This window comes from Aspergillus campestris, assembly GCF_002847485.1.
Source record: "Aspergillus campestris IBT 28561 chromosome Unknown P168scaffold_6, whole genome shotgun sequence".
In the NCBI taxonomy this organism is placed as follows: Eukaryota; Fungi; Ascomycota; class Eurotiomycetes; order Eurotiales; family Aspergillaceae; genus Aspergillus; species Aspergillus campestris.
Window position 1 is genome coordinate 1,457,625 of NW_020194341.1, and position 20,365 is coordinate 1,477,989.

Sequence of the window (20,365 nt, forward strand, 5' to 3'; positions counted from 1 at the left end):
GTTGATCGATATACAAGATCTAGCATTGCCTCTATGAATCCTCTATCCAAATAAACTATCTTAAGATTGCTCAATCTGGTTCACCTCCTTTCTCAACGACTCAATACTGCCTCCCGTGAACAAACCCTCCAGCACAACCCGCAGCTCCTCCAAAAACTTGCTGACTTCCTTCTCCGTACCAACCGTCACCCGGATGCACCCCTCGCAGCCGTGTTCCTTCCCGCGGAACCGGACCACGACCCCGCGCTTCTCCGCCATGGTATCGTACGCCCCCTGTGCGATGACGTTGCTCGGCTTCCCGCCGCTCGGCTGGTCGAGCAGCTGAACCAGCAGGAAGTTCGCGTCAAACCCGCCGAGGAAGCGGCCCACGCCGGGGATCTTGGGGAGCTCCTGGACGAGTCGCTCGCGCTGGCGGACGATCTGCTCCCGGTAGCTCTTCATGACCGCCATGTTGCGCGGGGACAGGGCCGCCTTGGCCAGCGCACTGGTCGGGCTGGAGATGTTGTACGGCGCTTTGAGGCTGTTCAGCAGGAGGGCGATCTCCGGGCTGGTGAATGCCACCCCGAGGCGGATCCCCGCCAATCCGAAGGCCTTGCTGAGGGTCTGCATCACCACCAGGTTGGGCCACTCGGCCACCCACTCGGCCAGACTGGACCCGTCCGGCGCAAAGTCAATGTACGCCTCGTCCACGATCACCACCCCGTTCCACGTGGGGTGCTCCAGCACCTTCTGGATCTCGGACTTGCGGATCAGGTTCGCCGTCGGGTTTCCGGGCGAGCAGATGTAGGCCATCTTGATGGAGGGGTCCGCGGCGAGGGTCTCGTTGATCTTGTCGGTCTGGAGCTGGAAATCTTGGGTGTCCAGCGGCACCTTCACAATCTCTACATCGTTGATCTGGGCGCTCACGCCGTACATCCCGTATGTCGGGGGGCAGGTCAAAATCTTATCCTTCCCGGGGACGCAGAAACACCGCAGCAGCGCATCGATCGCCTCATCTGAGCCTACTCCGACAAAGACGTTCTCCGCGGTGATGTTCTTCTGGGTGTGGGTGTGGGTGTTGCGGAGCTGGCAGAACTTTTCTTTCAATTCGACCTGGTGGCTGTTTACAATCCAATTAGCATGGGATTCCTTGTTGGCAAATGGAGAGATGATATCTCAACAGGTATAGGATGGTGACTCACGGATCCGGGTACCGGTTCAACCCGAGCAGATCGATCTCCGGCTTGGATGCGCCGGTAGAAGCGCCATTGGGCAAGTCCGGGATGGTGGACTCTTGGAGGGCACCCTCAGCATTCAATGCGAGTCCCGGACCGTAAGCATTCTCGTTGGCATCGAGCAGGACGTTCGTCCCGTCATCTTTGTAGTCACTGACTCATTAGCGGCTCGTTGAGCGACTGCGGGGAAGATCCGGGGACACACTCTCTGGCACACCGATAGGGTTGCAATTGCAGAATATTCGGACGAGCACACTTAGACAAATCAAAGGCGGAGGGTGTGGAAGACATTGTGGTGGGAGGGAAGGGCTGAGATGACTCTAGAGAAGTACGATGTATGGAGATGGTCGGGGCAAATGTCGGGATGCGAAAGTGGCGGGGCGACACCGGCGGTGTTTGCAGTGTTTACACCCGGCACGTGCTGATAGCCACACATTGAGTTATCTTATCAGGGCGGTGCCTGAGTCAATGTTTATAGTCTCCAGTGTCCAGATATCCAGTGATTCTCTCGTCTAGATCATTGTTTACATGGTATGAGATAATGCAGGGTATATACAACTATTCAATAGCCAGGTTCGTTCACAGCTTCGAGGCTCGGTCGGGAGCAAAGTTGGACCCCGTGCCCTGACTGATGGCTTCCACAATCTCGTCCACGCTGGTTAGAATCCACTCGTTGCCCGCGTCACTGGCCAACCATTGCACGGCACCCTCACTCTCCACGTCGCTGGCCCAGCTGCCGTCCTCCAGGGACTTGCGCAGACCAAACACGTGAGAGAGAACCTGCGGACCGACGCCGGTCTGGGCCCGTAGACACGCCACGGCGACGATAGACGTCAGCACGCGGCCGGCATTGGCCCCCGTGGTCCGTCCCGCCGGATCCGAGAGCAGCGCCCCGTAGTTACTGTGCAGAATCTGGACGGGCAGGTCAGGATGCGACTCGGCCAGTTTGTTGTACAGCTTGGTCTCGAAGGGGCGGTAGATCGAGTCCCACAACGCCTGTCCCCGGCCGCTGATGGCGGTGATGTTCTCCGGGTTCGGCGCCCGCGTGGGGGTTCGCGACAACTGGGCGCCCACCGACTCCGGCAAGCTGGCCCGGAACGCGTTCAGGCAGTTGATGGTACGTGGGATCCCGTTGAAGCTGATGCACTTCAGGCCCACCTCCCGCATCAGCTCCGCCGTAGCGACCCTCTCGGCGGGGGACTGTGCCGAGGTCGCCAGTTGGAATAGAGCGGCCAGGGATTCGGGCGAATTCATGGTCATCGTTGCGGCCGTCTGTCCGACACATTGCGTGAGTTGGGAGCTAGCATTCCGGGTGGGTGAGGGACACACGAACCGATAACGCCAACCACGATCGCTGCGACACCTCATTTGCCTGAGCGCCCTCTTGGACCTTCTGGTAGACCGACTGTATATTGCGGGGCGCGGGCACGGTGTGCGGACGCGCAGCCGGCGCGTTCACCAAGGCTTTGAGACGGCTGGACATTCTGGCCATTGTGCGGAGTACACCCTAGTAATTTCTTCTCACAATTGACTGTTGGGAAAAGAAGAGAAGGCAAGCACAGAATGTACAAAAAGAACAACAGGAAGAGAGAGAGTCGCAGCATCTCCATCGATCGCCGATCCTCGGGAACTTCTCCGCGGGGATGCCGTGCTGACTCAGCTGTGTGCATAAAGTCGGATACTCGGGGGAACTAATGATCCGCCGCTGTTATCAGATGATCCGCAAGAAAATCATCCAGCTTGCGTTCTGTTCACCATCTTGGAATGCGAATTGCATCATGTTTCTGAAGGCCCGTCCCCGTTTGACCCAATTAAAACGCCATTCGCTTGCCCCGTTTCTTTACCAGACGGCCACGCTTACCGCCCCCCGAGTCCGCGTCGCCAGCAAAGCTTTACTACACACCTCACCCGCCTGGCGATCTTCTGGGTCCGAACATGAAGTCCAACCCAGAGCCGACGATTCGGGGGTGACTCTCGATTCGGAGAAGACCCAAAATTCGGACGAGACACGACAAGATAAGACCAGACGATTCGCCCCCCGGGGCATCCATGTAGCACCCCGAAGCAGTAACTTTCATGGTCGGAAGAGTTTCTTGCGGAAACGCGCCGCCAAGGTGTCACAACCACCACCCCAGGTTGCCCCGCGGGAACCGGTGGGCCTCAGCACCATGACGCCAAAGGAAAAGCAAACGTTCCAGAATCTGCTGGAAAGCATAGGGGTTGGTCAACAACAGGAGTCAGGCCCGGAGACTTCAGCGACTCCCCCGACCCTCAGGCCGGCAGAAGAGATGGCCCAGATAACTGAAATCTTTGATTCGGTCCTCCAGGATATGGCGAAAAAGAAGAAGGGGCAAGAGGAAACCGATGGCCAGCGACTGGGAATGGATCCCACGATGGATCCTCGCGCAAAACTGCGCCGGGATCGGGAGATGTGGCAACAGCTGAAGCGGGACGACTATACAAACACGGAGATCTCGGAGCTACTCAGCGCGGAGAAGATCACGATGGACCAAGCCGTCAAGCTCGTGGTTAATCGAGAGAAGGTTCGGATCAAGTCCGCTCTCGGGGAGGTCATGGATAGAGGCGAGGACGATGTTGCGTTGTGGGAGGTCTGTGAGGACAAGATCTTTTCCTTATTGAAACACTTGAAAGACGCAGGCGTTCCGCTGCGAGGCGTGAAGGACGCCAGCATCAACAACCTGGAAGACGCCGGTGCCACGGCCGACCCTGTGTCGCCCATGGACGATGGCCCCTCCCCCGGCGGTCTGACGGTCCCCCCAGGCGTCCCCATCGAGTCCGTCGTGATCACTCTTTACCCGGAGATGCTCCTCGTCGCCTACCGACTTCTGACCCTCCACTGCCCGAACTCGCCCCTGATCGGCCAGTTCCGATCGAGCATCCGGCTGCACGGCCGTGCGTCCGCGGTGCTGGGCGGCTCGATCGGTCTCTACAACGAGCTGATCTACTTTTACTGGCGCGGGTGCCAGGACATCCCGGGTGTCATCACACTTCTCCAGGAGATGGAAGTCACGGGCGTCGAGCCCGACCCGAAAACATGCAAGATCCTTCACTCGATCCTCGCTGAAAGCGAACTGGCGATGAAAATGCATTGGGATGAGGTCCGAGAGAACCCGGGTCAGTCGATCACGCCGCCGTTCTGGGATCTGGAGCCCAACCGAAAGGCCGTCAAGGAACTGCGTGGCTACCACGGCTGGAAGCGGCGCTTGGAGAGGCGAGTGTTCGCGCTCGAGCGGGATAGCGGTGCGTATAAACAACACTAATCTTCTCTCTTTCTCCTTTTGTACTTTACCATGTTCTTCTGTGTCGGGCCGATCTGTCCCATTTTGTTTTATTATATGTCTTGTACGATAGATTACGGGTTTAGAGTAGATCGCATACCTCTGTATATAACTTCTTGATGCATCTTTGATCGCAGGGCGGAAGACCCGAAAGGGTAAGCGGCCCGACTACCCGATTAGGAAGTCCCACCGCCACTCCACAGTTCTCCACGACCCTATATATATGGGGCCAGGTCGCTGCAGGTCGATGAGAGCAAGGGAAAGAACAATCCTTGTTCAGAGATCATTCAACTTTCTTCTATCATGGCTACGTCAAGAATGCTGGCTAAATCAGCCGTCCGTGCTGCCTCGACGTCGACCTCGCCGGCCACCACCAAGGCCGCGGGAGACATCTCTAGTGTCTTCCCTAGCTTAAGGCCCGACTATCAGCCTGAACCCCTGCCTCCGCGTTTCAAGGACTTGAAAGTGCAGTATTTTGAAAAGAACAAGGATGCGCTCACCCAAAGCTGGAAGCGCCTGCTTCTGAGCATGGAGGAAGAAGTGGACAAGATCAAGTCCAAAGGGAGTGATGTATGTTGGGACCGCCTTATTCTCGCCTCGATAGAAGAATTCCCCTCTAATCGGAGAGTAGATCATCCCCTCGGTCAAATACGAGGATATCATCAATGACAGGGTACCCGAGTCCACCCTCAAGGAGATCCGCCACCGCGGTACCGTCGTCGTGCGAGGTGTGATCCCGCGTGGCGTCGCTCGCGACTACAAAGAAAGAGTCGAAGACTACGTCGCCGCCAACAAGGAGAGGGTCAAGGCCTTCCCACCGGACTCGCCGGCCGTGTACGAACTTTACTGGTCGAAATCGCAAGCGGAGGCGCGCTCCCACCCGGGTATGCTCGAGACCCAGCGCTTCATGCAACACCTGTGGCACTCGTCGGACCCGCACACCAGGATCTCAACCCGGAACCCCCTCACGTACGCGGACCGGTTGCGCATCCGCCAGCCCGGCGACGGCAAGTTCACGCTGGGCCCGCACATCGACGGCGGGTCCCTCGAGCGCTGGGAGGATCCCGAGTACGCCCGCGTCTACAGCAAGATCCTCGAGGGCCACTGGGAGCAGCACGACCCGTGGGACGCCAAGCACCGCGTCACGGCCAACATGGACCTGTACAACGGCGCTGGCGCCTGCTCCATGCTGCGCTTCTTCCAGGGCTGGCTCGCCATGTCTAACACCGCCCCCGGCGAGGGCACCCTGCACGTGTGCCCCATGCTCACCCACAGCTCCGCCTACACCATCCTCCGACCCTTCTTCGACCCCCAGACCCAGCAGCCTCTGCTAGACAACACGTTCCCCGGTGCTGTCCCGGGAACCTGTCAGGAGTACAACCCGGTCACGCATCCGCACATGGCCCTCGAGGACACCATGGTCTCCGTGCCCGAGGTGGAGCCCGGCGACTACGTCGCCTGGCACTGCGACTCGCTGCACTCCGTCGACAAGGAGCACCGTGGCCAGGGCGATTCCAGCGTCATGTACATCCCGGCCACTCCGATGTGCGAGATGAACGTCGATTATCTGCTGAAGCAGCGTCAGGCGGCCCAGCAGTACTCCCCACCCTGGGATTTCCCTGGCGCCGGTGGGTCCGGCGAGGCTGGCTTCCAGGGCGCCTTGGACTGGACGTCTGTCAGCCCTGACGGACTGCGTGCTCTGGGTATGGGTGATAAGCGGTGGGAGATCACTGATGATATGAGTGCGGGTGAGAAGGCTGCTGTCGAGTATGCCAACCAGGCTTGCTTTGATTGATTTTTTAATGCTTCGGACATATATTCTCGTTGTTGAATGTTTGCATGTACATAGTGAGAGGCATTGTGCTAGATGGTTGAATAGTGAATTCTCCCTCGTATACACGATGTCTAACAAGGACTCGATTCAAGCTCATATAGCATACCATGCGGCGAAATGAACGCACTTGGTGGTACATCGTTGCTTTCCTAGAAGTCGCAGAAGTTGATATCACTAGAAGTTTGGCTACTTGCTGAAGCCACCGTAAGTCATAGCATCAAAATTTCTATAGGTGTGATATCGCATTGAGGCTCTAGAACAGACAACCATAATACAAATCAAGCATTAGGTATATACATCAAACCCTAATTACATCTACCTCAGCATCCTCACGCTTCACCTCCCACCCCCTTCACAAAACACGGCAACCACTGCTTCAGCGCACTCTTGAACACTTCCATCGACGCCTTACCCTCGTCAGATATAAGCTGGAAATCAAAACAGTGTTCCGAATTGGGAACCACATATCCAAACACCGTATCACGGACCTCCCCACACCGCGGTACATCACTCGACCAGACCACATCCTGCGGCGCAAACTCCTCCGCCGACAGCACCGACAGCGTCCGCCACGGGTCGAACTCCCCCACGCTGAACATCGTATTCGACGGCCGCACCGTCCACCCTCCGAATTCGCTATTCACGCGGTCTGCTTCCGGCGTCGCGGGCAATACCCCCGCCGCGACGGCGTCCGGAAACTGCCGATTGCATATCTCCTGCTGGTACTGGAGTGTCTGGAACCGCGACAGCAGCGCGTGCTCGCCTGCGTTGTTGCTCTGGTAGAACCCCCACTCCGTGCAGTACTGCCAGCTCCAGCTGATCGTGTCTGCGTCGGTGCTGGGCTTTCCCAGCTCGCAGTTGACCGGGAGCGTGTCGTTCTCCGGCCCACAGTTAAGCCCGAGGTTTGAGTTCGTCACGCGCACCAGTAACGGCCACGCCGCCATGCGCTCTGCAGCGTACCTCCCGCCATACATGGCAGCCACGCCGTCCGGCCCGGCCGTTTGATTTGTGCTTGGGTCGTGTTCGATGTGGTCGCAGAGTTGCGCGATGTTGCCATTCACGCCGCCGAGGCCGTATCCCTGGAAGTAATCGTATAGATGGGTCAGCGCCCCCGTGAAATCCTCGTTGGAGTTCTGCGCGCCTTCCTCGCCGAAGAAGAGCCTTTTGATCGCCGCTGCGCTGCCCGTGTCTTCCGCCAGCTGGCCGTCGATGTACTGGTACGCCGCGTGGATGTCTCTCGTGCAGTTCGAGTACCCGTTGGCGACCATCGCGCGATACACCTGGTCGAAGTAGCTGGTCATGTCGACCTGCGCTTGGATGGGCGCCGACGAGGAGAGCGCCGCGAAGATTGTTTCGGGGTGTTCGTTGCGCATGAACGCCGCTCGCGTACCGGCGTACGACCCGCCTACCATCACCCACGGCGTGCCTTTCGGGGTGAGGTCGACATCGGTGTAATTGACGCGGGTGAAGTTCTGCGCGAAGTAGGGGATGTCTTCGATGGCTTGCCGCGTCGTCAGGTATTTGAAATGCTCCGGGGGCGTGTCCAAGCTGATGGGGAAAGGCGCAGATTCTCCGTAGTAGCTATAGCTCCTGTCAGCCCGATGGTCACTCCTTGTTAGATGCGCGCCAACAGACCGATGTTCCCATACAATGCCCATGGCATTGAACTCCTTCAGCAGTCTTGTGAAAAAAGACGTATCCGACGCCAGGTGCAATGCGGCTAGGTTCTGCGCATTGAGCTCGCCCGCATCGTACATGATGACCGGGCTTCCGGGCTGGAAGAACTTCTCCGACACCCAGTATCGATTCTGGTACGTGCCGACAGACGAATCGTTATGGTCGATAGGGATCTAACGACACTCGGCAATCAGACGCACATTAGCGGGAGAAATAGCGGCAGCAGTAGCTAGCATACCGTCACAAACTCCGTCTCGGGAGGAGGCTCTTGATGCGGTGGATGGGAAATCAGAGAATGAAAGTCCATCTTATCATCGAGAACGAGGCTCGGATCGAGCCCTGCCTGCGCTGCTAGCAGGACGCGTCTCATGTACGCTGTGTTTCCCGAGCCCATCGCTGCCACGGGGCGCCAGAGCGCCGCGAGGCAGAGGATTCCAATACTATTCAACAACGAGCGATACATGGTGTTGTTTTCTGCTGACTTTCTTTTTCTTTTCTTACCCAAGGGGGCAACAGAAACTGGAAAAAGATGAGCAACATCAGAAATACTATAGTAAGAACATTCCATACTTATGTACAGACTCCCATCGTAGACCCCCACGAGGCCTTCGCTGCTCACGGAATAGGAACCACGACGACACCCCAGAAAAGCCTCGTGGAAATTACAAGGATCATCGTGTGCGGTCAACAGTGTGGAATGCCACAGTTCTCACAGGTATGCGCTGTGGACGGCTCCGGCGAACCACCCCGCAAATGGACAGATCGATCGATCGATCGATCGATAGAGGATAGATAGATAGAGAGATAAAGCACTTGAACCGTATCAGCATGATTGAGTCAGACATTCTTGCCATTGCTGTGGGTTAGTCGATCGATCTGCTGTTAATCGGGGGGGGGGGGGGGGGGGGGTGCGCTGGAATGCTCTAGCTTCGAGGGCGCTGCCACTATGGAGGTATACTATCCCTGGCTCATCCTCCTTGAGACTCAATTATTGACATACATGCCACGCATAGAATCATTCAGATCGATATCTCTTGCCCATCGGTTGAGTTTGGTCGAAACACCGCCAGGGAAATCTGGCTGGCTGCATCTAAGGGCACCTTGCATGTGAGACATACTACAAAGTGGTTGTCTACCCCTCAGCGATGATCATGATCATGATAATCTATTCGAAACATGGCGAGGATCATGCCACTGCTGGGCGCAGGTCGGTGATGTGGTTGGGTTTATACTTGTTGTTTACTATACAACGGCCCAGAGCATATCGTATGGTCCTTGCGTCTTGATGTCAGCGTGGGTCGAGAACTTGATCAGGCAATGCTTCTATAGACTTAGGAGGGCTGAAAATGCGCTGTTCAATACAGTCCTGCGGAAGTTTATGTTGTTCATGTTGAAGACTGGTTGATCATTCATATTGTACACTGGGCGCTCCATATCGAAGTGGAGTCGCCGAAGGGGTCATTCTTTTCTAATATACAGCCGACAATTTCTGTTCGTGACAAGTTCCTCGTCAAATCCATGAACATGGGGAAATATGTGACGGTGGTGTGATGTCCACGTGCCTGTGACGTGAGGGAGAAATAGTAGGAGAGGGTCCGTGAAAACAACAAGAAAATCAAAAGTAAAGAGAAAATAAATGAGAAAAAAAGAGACAGATCGGTACTCCAGAACTCCACGCTTGAAAATTGACAGATTTCGTGGGATCCCGACTCAATGGCGATCGTCGTCCCCACTCCCGAGGTCATTGTTGTTACCTCGGAGCCACACGCGCTTCCAGGGCCCGTCCACAGCCTCCCGGTCCTGGCGCATGCCTTCGAGCACCTCGACAATCCCCCCATTGCGAAGGCGCTCCAGGACCACGTTCATTCCCTGCTTGCTCTTCAGGATCGCATCCCGGGTGCGACTCACGCCAATGAGCTCAATGGTCCGCTGGAGGCCCGCCGTAGACAGGGAGGAGAAGAATCCCTTCGGCGGGGCTTCCTCTTCGTCCGCCGCTTGATCCACCCGGTCGGTCTTCCTCAGGCTGGGCAGGAGCTTGCCCTGTCCCAACCGAGAGCGAAAGGTGACGGTCGTCTGGACCGTCGTTTGCTCGCTCTTCTTGCTGTCCAGGGCCAAGCCCTCGAGGCGGTCCAGGGCGCCCTCGACGGGTAGTCGCTGGTAAACCTGTCGTTCCACCACGCTGAGAATGCCGGTCCACTCCATATTGCGCGACTCGGTGCGCATCCAGCCTTCCTTGGCGTCCACCACGGTGGTCTCGAGGATGTAGCTCTGGCCGGACTTATCCGCGCCACCGATGCCCTTGGGCAGCAACTTCAAGATTCCCGACGGCACCTTGGATTTCTTGAGATGCAGACGAATAGTATGAAGACGCTGGGTACCGGGGTCGACATAGCGATCGATAACATCGGTGGTTAAGACGTGGCGAGAGTAGGGGTTCGGGTAGCGCAAGAAGTAGGCCAACGAGACGGCCGGGAAGGAATAGTCGTAGGTGAACACATTCTCGAAGAACTTCATACTTTCAGAATGGATGCATAAGGGGGAAGCAATAGCTTAAGGATGACGAAGGCAGATGAGATGTGAGTTTCTGGATTGGGGGGAGAAATAGGAAAGAAAGTGAAGGAAAAGAGCAGGGAAGAAGAAGATGGATTTATTTCTGCCAGCTTCGGCCGAGCTTGCCTCAGGCCGCTAAACCCGTTGCAGAATGCGGGGATCCGGGGTCACGTGTCACGCGTCACTCCAGCGCCGTCCAGGGATCCAGCTGTATTACAGAAAGACACTCTCCGGTGGTAAAGGTCGCAAAGGCGCAATCATCAGAGTCGCCCAAGCACAGCATGAGTGCCGATCTACACGTATGGATTGGTTGCTGCTACCGGGAGTCCGGGGATCCACGGTGCTCCGTGCGACCCTCCCGTAGCACAAGTTGGCCCTTGAGGAATCCACGGACCCCATTACTGAGCCAGCACTCCTCGCCATCGATCAAGTCGGTCGCAGCGACCGTCTGTTCGGTACAGAACCCTTGATCCAATGCGTACCGTCGGGTGGTGCCCGCGTTGCCGCCGCAGGAGAGAGGCGGGGTGGTCCACGCGGGACCATCGCACGGCTGCCGTCGTCGGAAATAGACGGTCGTGATGCTTCCTTCCATCACCTCGCCCTTGGGGTTGACGAGAAGGACCTCTGCTGTCTCCTGGGGTGACATGATGCCGGCTCGAAGTCGCGCCGCGGAGTAGACCTCTCGCGCCGTGGTTTTATGGGTCGTGAACAGGGATGGGTCCGTGGGCTCTCGGTCTACGTAGACGCGCCACACGGAGGATGGCGAGGCGGAGGGCAACGGAATCAGAAGACTGAGAGGGTCAATGGCAGCCGTGGGATTGACGTCCACCGTGCAGGCTCCACTGCGGTCGACCACAATTCGGAGACGCCATGGTTTGTTTTTATCGGCGATAAAGCTGTCGAGAAACTGCACAAAGGAGCTCAGGTCCTGTTGCAGGAACTCCTCGGCCTTGGTCCAATGGAAGCACTGAGCTGCGTGGAGGAGTCGATCCCGATGGTATGGGAGGAGATAGTAAGGCGTCTGGAACAGGTCGGACGACGAGTTGGCGCCTTCCCGGGCCACATGTGGCAACGCCGGATCGTAGCGGAGGGACGAAATGATCTGGAATGACGGTTGGGAGGTCATTGTTCCCGATTGACTGACCGACATCTATCGTGGTGTCAGTAGTAGAGAAGTGAAGAACAGGTTGGCTATGGCGGAGCTACGGCGGAGATAAGAGTGCAAACATCCCAAACACCGCGAGACCCCGATACGATGATGATGGATAGATTAACCCCCTGACTGGACTATTTCTTGGATTCAGACAGAGTGTCTTGGATTAAGACAGAGTGAAGAGATAGTATTCATGCGATCGTCTATATACAGGTCTTAAAGCACAAGTGTAAAGTATGATACAGGTATATAATGTTGTTACAACCCCGACATAACACCGATGCGGTCATTTACGAAGATGCTGCTCCGTCACCCATCTCGCCCTCCCCAGGATTCATGGACAGCTTGCGCATATCCCACTCACCCGACTCGATCCAGTCCTTCTTCTCGCCCAGAAGACAGACGGACCGCGCAGGTCCATCGACCAGGAAGTTCTGCGCCGCCGCGTTCACATCCTTGGCCGTCACGTCGAGCACCTGTTCCCTCCAGCGCTGGTCCATCTCGTGGGTCACACCGCTCATGAAGTACCGCGCCCCCTCCTCGTCCACGCTCATCGGAGCGTCCAGACCCTGGAAGATACCCAGCTTGGCCTCGCTGAGTTCGCGATCGGTCCAGACACGGTCGCGCGCGAACACACCGCTGTTCTGGAACACCTTGAGCGAGTTGAGCGGGTTGGGGTCCCGGTAGCTGGTGAAGGCGAAGATGCCCTTGACGGGCCCGTTGCTAGCTCCGGCGCCGTACGCACCGCCCTTCTCCCGAATCTCCGGGTGGAGGTAGTTGTGCGTGAGCAGCTGCGACAGGACGCTGAGGTGGGCGTTCGACGGGTGCGTGAACGGGACGGTGTGCATGGCCAGCCCGGAGTAGTAGACCTTGTACGGCATATCGTAGAACGCCCTCTTGGTGGTCGAGTCGACAAACGAGCTCGACGTCGCCGTGGGGGAGCGGACCTGAGGCAGCCCGGTCAACCACTTCTGCAGAGCCGATTCGTTCTGGGTCGCGCTACTGGGTTCGCACACCAAGCGGACACGCATGTTGGACGACCGCGAAATCGCGAACGACTGGATGAGACGAAGTTTCTCGACGAGCTCCGCAAGACGTTCCGGCGACGTCTCGGCATCGCGCAGCAGGTCAGCCGTAGCCTGCAGCTGTGCGAGGCCCGACTGCTGCTCCTGGACCCACAGGCTGCGGGAGAGACCGGCGGCCGCGGCGTTGAGGGCAAACCGATGCCCGGTACCCGCGATGGCATCCAGGGCGCCGTTCGTGGTCAGTCGTAAGAGCTCCTGGATCATACCAGGGGCGTAGGGGCTGGTGAAGTCGGTTTCGGTGACGAGAGTCGTGAGAATCTGGAGCATTTCGGGGATGTTCTGGTCCAGGGAGAAACCAGAAAACTGCAGGCCCTCGCTAAAGCGTCCAACCTCCAGCGGAGACGAGGTATGGAAGGACGACGTAGAGATACCGCCAGTCTTCAACTTGATGAGGTCCTCCCACTGCTCCATAGTTCGGTTTGCGGTACCCAGTCGCATAATGCAGTCGTTAAACAGAGGCATCAGCAGGCGGAGGTCGTCGGGAAGCTCGTCAAAAGCGTTCAGGGCTTGGAAGTAGGTCAACCCATTGGTAGGGGCCTCGCGCCAAACGACGTCAACATCGTCGACCTTCGACTCCCTCAACGGTTTGCGCTCCTTCTCCCGCGAAATGTCTTCGACGCGAAGAGAGGGTAAACAGCTCAAGTCGGCATGTTGAGCGTCTTCCTGGATCTTGAGCAGCTGGAGTTCCTCTGCACCAAGCGTGGCGACGGCCTTCTCCACGGATCCGTGCTGCTCGATGAGCTGTGTGAGCTTCTGCTCCCTCCGGGCCATCTCCTCGGCGTCAAGGTCCTTGCCGAAGGATGGCGAGCCAACCATGGTGAACGTCAAGCAGTTGTCGTTCATGAGGTACTTCTGCACCAAAGACTCAAGGTAGCCACCTTGGCTGTACCTCCTCTTGAATTCCTCAATCACCTCGTTCCAGGCGAGCTCTTCCATGGGGTTCGACCCATTGAACCACGAGCTGAGCGTTTTGTCCATCACACCAAGACCGAAGTTGGCGGTCTTGTGCCTCAGCGCCAGCTCCAACTGGTGAAGAAGTCCCTGGACCTTCTCATCGCTGAAGCCGTTTGCCACCGTGTCCTGGTAGACAGTCTGAACCGCCTCCTTGACTTTGGGGGCCTCCGCTTCACTGACTCCGGTGACACCGACGGAGAAGACCGGGGTCTTGCCAGACGAATCCAGTCCCGTGTTAGGGCTGAACGACGACCCAAGGCCACTTTCGATCAACGCCCGATACATGGGGGATCCATAACCATCAAGCAGCAGGGAAGAGACGATTCCGGCGGAGAAAGTTTCGACGATGTTGGTGACATCGCCCATGTACCACGAAGTGGAGGTCTTGTGCTGCTTGTCCTCGCCGGTAAAGGGGTCGATCGGACCGGGGACGGTGATGTTCTTTGGACCGTTGCTAAGATCAATGGGTGCCTTGACGGACTCCTCGGTCTGCCCCTTGCTGAACCCATCCAGAACACTGCCGATCTGCTTGAGATGGCTACTCAAGGGCATGTCACCGTAAGTCAGGATCTTTGCGTTGCTCGGATGATAGTTGCGCTTGGAGAAGTCCACCAGCTGCTGATGCGTCAAGTCGGTGATGTACTGCGGGTCGCCCCCCGAGTTGTTCAGCGCGGGAATGATGTTCTCCTTGTACTTGATGTAGTACAGATAGTTCGCATCCGAAATCTGACCCTTCATCTCATTGTACACGACTCCCTTGAACACAATATCATCCAGTTTTTGCCCTTCGCCCTGGAAGGCCTTGGGGTCCTCCGGGCCCAATCGCCATCCCTCTTGTCTGAAATCCTCCTCTTTCAACAGCGGGTGGAGGGTAGCGTCGAGGTACACGGACAGGAGATTCTGGAAATCCTGCTGGTTCGTCGTCGCGAAGGGGTACGTCGTGTGATCGGAGGCGGTAAAGGCATTCATAAAGTTGGACAGAGATCGCGGCAGCATCTTGAAGAAAGGGTCTCGGATCGGGTACTTCTCGCTCCCGCATAACGTGGTGTGTTCCAAGATGTGAGGCACACCCGTCGCATCTGGCGGGTTGGTCTTGAACCCGATTCCGAACACATTGTTCTTGTCTTCTCGGGCCACATGGAGGTAGTCCGCGTCCGTCTTGTCATGCCTCAGCCGTACTGCCGTCAAGTGCAGCTCGGGCACATGCTTCTTCTCTTGCACGGTGAACCCATGGAGGGATTGTCCTGCTTCCGGGAAGTTCTCCAACGAGGTCACTGTCGACGCCGCTCGCTGAAACTGCGTATACCGAGGAAGGGCTCTGCCCACTTTCAGGTTGTGGCTCGGGGAGGCATGGCGCAAAGGAGCGACTCGGCCTTTGCCTACAGCCGATGACAGACGCAGCATCACGCTGCACCGGGGGGGATGGATGGCGCAAAGACGGGAGTCGTCGACACGGATGCGATTTGGGGGTCGCTATCGAAGGTGGTGTGTATTCAACGAATATATCCAAGACACGACAACGCTATGAATGGAGGACGAAGATGGAGCGTCAACGGCGAGTGGATGGAGACACGGTGAGCGACGGAGACGTCGAGATTGCATCGCGCGGTGCACAATTACTCATCCCGTGCATTACGGTCTATGCCGCTCTCACGTGCCCCGAAGTCGGCGGCGTTATCGCTGAGTCAGCCGCGCCATCGCATTTTTCGAGTTAGTCTGAAGAGAACGATTTATTGTTATTAACGCTGCGACCCCACTGTCGATAAGCAAGAGTCATCGTCACTGCAATCTTTTCCTTTCCTCTTCAATACTTTCGTTCATTTCTCTATCCCTCTACCCTCACCCGAACAGGACGTGCCATGTCCACCGACAGCCCCATCGTCAATGGGTATACAACTCCCCCTGCGGCCGGGTTGAGCAATCTCGCCCTGACGGAGTACACCGCCGCTCCGACGCCTCAGCCCGAGACCGAGAATCGGATCCTCGGACTCCCCAACAACTGGGGGATCCCCGACAGTTTTATTCTTCCCAATGGGTATCCGGATGTAAGCGGGTTCGGGTGAACAGCAGTTACCGGGGGAAGGTCGCTGATTGCGCATCCCGCGCCTCTTATAGTACCTCCGTCTGATCTTGACGTCCCGGGTCTACGAAGTGATCAACGAGTCCCCTCTGACCCACGCGGTCAATCTCAGCAATCGCCTCGAATGTCGGGTGCTTCTGAAGCGGGAGGACCTGCTCCCCGTGTTCAGTTTCAAGCTGCGCGGGGCCTACAATAAGATGGCGCACCTGACCAACGAACAGTGCTGGAAGGGCGTCATCGCCTGTTCTGCAGGTAAGGATGGTGGGGATGGGAGAATGTTTGGGGACAGATGCTGATAGATGGGCTAGGAAATCATGCGCAGGGCGTTGCATACTCTGCGCGCAAATTGAAGATCCCCGCCACCATCGTCATGCCGTCGGGCACCCCCGCCATCAAGCACCTGAACGTCGCTCGCCTCGGAGGGAGCGTCGTCCTCCATGGCGATGACTTTGACGCCGCGAAAGAGGAAGCGCACCGTCGGGAGAAACAGCACGGGTTAACAAGCATCCCCCCCTTCGACGACCCCTATGTGATCGCGGGACAGGGCACGATCGGTATGGAGGTTCTGCGACAGGCAAACCTCCAGAAGCTGGAGGCGATCTTCTGTGCCGTGGGCGGTGGCGGCCTGATTGCCGGCTTGGGTGTCTACGTGAAGCGAATTGCGCCTCATGTGAAGGTCATTGGCGTGGAAGCGCACGATGCCAACGCCATGGCGCAGTCTCTGACCGCTGGAGAGCGCGTGTTCTTGAAGGATGTGGGACTCTTCGCCGACGGCGCCGCCGTCAAATCGGTGGGAGAAGAGCCCTACCGGCTGTGCCGCGAGGTTATCGACGAGATCGTCCAGGTGTCGACCGATGAGACCTGCGCTGCGATCAAGGATGCGTTCGAAGACACGCGCTCGGTCATCGAGCCGGCCGGTGCTCTCGCCCTGGCGGGTCTGAAAAAATACGTGTCCCTGAACCCCAGCCCGGACACCAACCGGGAGCTGGTGGCCATCGCCTCCGGGGCCAACATCGACTTTGATCGACTGCGGTTCGTGGCCGAGCGGGCGGCGCTGGGCGAGCGCAAGGAGGCCCTACTAAGCGTCAGCATCCCGGAGAAGCCGGGCGCGTTTTCCAAATTGGTCGAGGTGGTCCTCCCGCACGCGGTCACGGCCTTCAGCTACCGTTATGCCCGTGCCGAATCGGCCGACGTCCTGATGGGTATCTCGCTGTCGGCCTTGACCGGTCGGGACGATCTAGCCAAGATCATCAAAGAGCTGGCCCGGTGCGGGATGGAAGCGAAGGACCTGAGCGACGACGAGCTGGCCAAGAGACACTTGCGCTTCCTGGTCGGCGGCCGCGCCGACGTTCCCGATGAACGACTGTTCATGTTCGAGTTCCCCGAGCGTCCCGGGGCGCTGGCCAAGTTCCTGACCACCCTCCGACCCCACCAGAACATCTCGCTGTTCCACTACCGCAACTACGGTGGCGATGTCGGCAAGGTGCTGGCGGGCATCCAGTGCCCGAGTGTCGAGAAGACGGATCTCGAGTCTTTCCTCAACGACCTCGGCTATCCGTTCAGCGAGCACACGGACTCGCCCACGTACCGCACGTTCCTCCGTTCGTGAGGTATTCAGTTCCCCTGGAAAAGTTGGGCGGGCAATGCTTCGGCAGTTTCAAAATTATCGGCGTTTGGGTTTAGCGTCCTACACCGGGTGATAGATAGACTTTTGGCGCGAGATGTCCGTATATTTATTAGTTAATTCTTGTCATCATTCAGCTAGTATTCAGTTTTAGAAGGTCTGTCATAATCTACTTGCCTGGCACATTTTCTTATATCGCGTGGCGCTTTTGACCTTCTATACCACTGAATGTTGTGGACAGGCAAACTCTGCCCACAACAACCACCACAAAAATTCCACCAAGACAGCAGCATCACAAACAGAAACAAAACCAAACAAAAAACCATGGAGTCACGGGGAATCGAACCCCGGACCTCTCCCATGCTAAGGGAATATTATACCACTAAACCATGACCCCATTGGATGGAAGTCACGGGACCTGTTGTGTTCATCTGCGCCGATCATCATTAGGGCTGACCCACTCTACATTGCATTGTGCAGATATACAGTCTCTACCGGGGGTCAGTATCGGTTGGGGATGTCTCTTGATATGTAGTAGGCTAGGTTATATAGCTATCCTGTTAAAATGATACCCCTTGGCGGAAATGGGAAGGCGAAGGGGCCATATTGAGTATACCTGTGGTTGTCCGTATATATATATTTCTGAACCATACGGTGGAAATAAATGGAAAGATGAATGTCTTCTATCCCAAAACGCATATAAGCAAATAGATATCTATCAAAACAAACAGGTACTTTTAATAACACAATAGCCATGCCGGGGAATCAAACTGCGGAACAAAACGGTGTATAAAAAGTTCTCTCTCCGGTCTCCTTGCCCGCGCGGGCTCCAACATCTCTTGCTGTATAAGGATGGTATACTCGGTGATGAACCAAAGAAGATGGTCCTGAACGGGGAATTAAATAAATAAAACAGAATCGAAAAGCAAAATATAAGAGACTTTTTTTTGATCTTTTTTTTTTTTTCCTTTCAAAAGAAGACGAGGATTGAAAAAACCAGACCGTTCAATCCGAATCCGCGTCGTGGACGGCCCAGCGTCGGGTGTTCCGCGCCCGGGCGGTTCGCTTGGCAGACCCCCGATCGCTCGGGGTGTCCTGGCGCACGATCACCGGCAGGCTGTCCAGTACGGCCCGATTCCCTTCGTAGTAATGGACGGTGAAGCCGCCCTGCAGCACCCGGCGCAGGGAGTGCAGACGGATCCACTTCCACCAGCGGTCGATGTTCATCACGCCCTGCCGGCCGATCTTGACGGTCATCTTGCTGCCGTAGTGGCGGTTGGTGTCCTGGTTGATGGCGGTGTTGTAGGTCGGCCCGTGTCGCGGGTTCTCAATGGTGTTTAGGATGGAGGCGAAGTTGCTGTGTAGGCTCTTCTTGTCCTTCTTGCTGATGTGCTTGCTGTGTACGGTGGCCAGGGACTGCAGCTGGCTGGCGAGCTCGTGGGTGTTGTGGTAGGCGTTGTAGCGCTTGATCAGCTTGGGCCCCGCTCGTGCGCTGGGTGCCGCCATGAAGGACTCGTCTTCGTCTTCTGGCTCGGATTCCTCGTCCTCGTCCTCGTCCTCCTCCGGCGAGTAGCTCTTTTCGTACAGGAGCGCGATGTTTTCGCCCGCTGCAATCTGCACGCTCGACTCGCCGCTGTCTAACTGGTCCATGAAGATCTGGACGGCATCTTCGCTCTCGCCTTCGAGGTCGTCGATCTCGACTGCCAGCGAGCCCCACTCCTGTAGGGCGGCGGTGACGGCGCCTGGGTCATCATCGGCGCCGATGGACTGTCCGTCCGAGGCGACGATATCCAAGAAGAACGTCATCTGGTCGAGGAAACCGTCCGCGCCCGCCCCTCCGAAGATCGCACACGTGCCGAGACAGTGGATCGCGGCGGTCTTGGCGGTCACGGACGTCGAGTCACGAATCGTTCGGGTCAGCAGCGGTTCGACATTCTCGTAGATCTTATCGTCTTGCGTTGTTACAGTGAGCAGCTCGAGCGCACGGAGGCCTAATATTGTCTCCCGAACACTCGACTCAAACTTGACGCTCTTGCAGAAGGCAGCGAGGAGATCGACCACACGGTTCCGGAGATGGTCGTCAATGAAATGACATTTTGCCAGACGGCAAAAGGCCGCGTATGACTCTTCGCGACTCAAGATACTACTTCGTTTCCGCTCGAGGATATCTTGGATGACGTCTGCCAACTCCTCGGCCCAATTCGTATTATCATGTTCGGGGAGGTCGGCCAAGTCATCGAGAGAGCCGATACTAAACCGAGCATATCATTAGTCAATTGTTTGTTCCCGGACAGATGGATCGTCGACGGTGACATCATTGATCACCGCCTAGAAAAAAAAAAAGTTCATGATGGAAATGACATCATCCCGTAGAATGATCCAGCCCTTTCGTTCATGTCGCATTCAAACCAAAAGAGAGAACAACAAAGTGACTTACCTCAAAGCCGTGTCATCGCTGAGATAGCCCCCATCTTCATCGTCTGATGGTTGTCTGCTGGTGTTACGCGATGATTGTTGGGAAGCCTGAGCGGAGGGGTTGCGCGACGGCCGTCGCGATCCTTCGCGGGACGCCGCCTTGCGCGAGATGGTCTTGCCGCTCTCAAACACTTGCCGACGAAGATCCGGCATGTTGGATTAAGTCGCCTGACCGTATAGATGATAGAAAGCGAAGTTTGATGCAAGTTGAAGAGGAAAGTGATGGCGAGGATGGGGATGAAAAGTGGAAGAAAGAAGGGAGAAGAGGAGAAGAAGTCGAGGGAAGAAAAGAGACCGAGTTATGTACATAAGAATACCCGAGATACGACGATAACGATAAGATAGTGCCTTATGCCGGTCACAAGGATGGACATTATGCCAAGGATGAGTCATCCAGTGGCGATGACCGGTCTGAGTCAC

The 20,365-nt window shown here is 56.7% G+C and overlaps 9 protein-coding genes and 1 non-coding gene across 10 annotated transcripts; 3 read left to right on the forward strand and 7 right to left on the reverse strand.

The window, feature by feature from the left end:
* Positions 1–12: 12 nt before the first annotated feature.
* On the reverse strand, positions 13–1,556 carry P168DRAFT_311033 (histidinol-phosphate transaminase). The gene is made up of 3 exons (XM_024839451.1): positions 1,420–1,556; positions 1,182–1,367; positions 13–1,099 (listed from the first exon to the last, which is right to left on the reverse strand). Exons 1-3 carry the CDS (start codon positions 1,503–1,505, stop codon positions 61–63), a joined length of 1,311 nt encoding a protein of 436 aa, XP_024693079.1. The 5' UTR covers positions 1,506–1,556; the 3' UTR covers positions 13–60.
* A 147-nt stretch (positions 1,557–1,703) lies between these two features.
* P168DRAFT_290543 (uncharacterized protein) lies at positions 1,704–2,789 on the reverse strand. The gene has a single exon (XM_024837240.1). It carries the CDS (start codon positions 2,472–2,474, stop codon positions 1,794–1,796), a length of 681 nt encoding a protein of 226 aa, XP_024693080.1. The 5' UTR covers positions 2,475–2,789; the 3' UTR covers positions 1,704–1,793.
* Positions 2,790–3,004: 215 nt separating this feature from the next.
* P168DRAFT_216322 (uncharacterized protein) lies at positions 3,005–4,453 on the forward strand (the record flags this gene model as incomplete). The annotated part of the gene is made up of 1 exon (XM_024833082.1): positions 3,005–4,453. A coding segment is annotated over one exon (1,449 nt), but the record flags the coding sequence as incomplete, so codon positions are not given.
* A 363-nt stretch (positions 4,454–4,816) lies between these two features.
* On the forward strand, positions 4,817–6,308 carry P168DRAFT_318812 (DUF1479 domain-containing protein; the record flags this gene model as incomplete). Its single annotated transcript, XM_024840221.1, has 2 exons — positions 4,817–5,083; positions 5,145–6,308. 2 exons carry the CDS (start codon positions 4,817–4,819, stop codon positions 6,306–6,308), a joined length of 1,431 nt encoding a protein of 476 aa, XP_024693082.1.
* Positions 6,309–6,676: 368 nt separating this feature from the next.
* P168DRAFT_236798 (putative serine peptidase, family S28) lies at positions 6,677–8,487 on the reverse strand (the record flags this gene model as incomplete). Its single annotated transcript, XM_024833538.1, has 3 exons — positions 6,677–7,928; positions 7,983–8,197; positions 8,263–8,487. 3 exons carry the CDS (start codon positions 8,485–8,487, stop codon positions 6,677–6,679), a joined length of 1,692 nt encoding a protein of 563 aa, XP_024693083.1.
* Positions 8,488–9,413: 926 nt separating this feature from the next.
* Positions 9,414–11,700, reverse strand: P168DRAFT_304753 (uncharacterized protein; the record flags this gene model as incomplete). The annotated part of the gene is made up of 2 exons (XM_024838874.1): positions 9,414–10,539; positions 11,057–11,700. The coding sequence occupies 2 exons, from the start codon at positions 11,698–11,700 to the stop codon at positions 9,735–9,737; spliced, it is 1,449 nt and encodes a 482-aa protein (XP_024693084.1). The 3' UTR covers positions 9,414–9,734.
* A 223-nt stretch (positions 11,701–11,923) lies between these two features.
* cym1 (pitrilysin family metalloprotease cym1) lies at positions 11,924–15,283 on the reverse strand. The gene has a single exon (XM_024837241.1). The coding sequence runs from the start codon at positions 15,168–15,170 to the stop codon at positions 12,018–12,020; it is 3,153 nt and encodes a 1,050-aa protein (XP_024693085.1). The 5' UTR covers positions 15,171–15,283; the 3' UTR covers positions 11,924–12,017.
* A 65-nt stretch (positions 15,284–15,348) lies between these two features.
* Positions 15,349–17,653, forward strand: P168DRAFT_290550 (threonine dehydratase, biosynthetic). The gene is made up of 3 exons (XM_024837242.1): positions 15,349–15,811; positions 15,882–16,098; positions 16,155–17,653. The coding sequence occupies exons 1-3, from the start codon at positions 15,626–15,628 to the stop codon at positions 17,453–17,455; spliced, it is 1,704 nt and encodes a 567-aa protein (XP_024693086.1). The 5' UTR covers positions 15,349–15,625; the 3' UTR covers positions 17,456–17,653.
* A 142-nt stretch (positions 17,654–17,795) lies between these two features.
* On the reverse strand, positions 17,796–17,867 carry P168DRAFT_t98. The gene has a single exon. It is a non-coding gene; the product is annotated as a tRNA-Ala (tRNA).
* Positions 17,868–18,433: 566 nt separating this feature from the next.
* P168DRAFT_253658 (IFRD domain-containing protein) lies at positions 18,434–20,199 on the reverse strand. Its single transcript, XM_024834383.1, has 2 exons — positions 19,908–20,199; positions 18,434–19,721 (listed from the first exon to the last, which is right to left on the reverse strand). The coding sequence occupies exons 1-2, from the start codon at positions 20,096–20,098 to the stop codon at positions 18,476–18,478; spliced, it is 1,437 nt and encodes a 478-aa protein (XP_024693087.1). The 5' UTR covers positions 20,099–20,199; the 3' UTR covers positions 18,434–18,475.
* Positions 20,200–20,365: the final 166 nt, after the last annotated feature.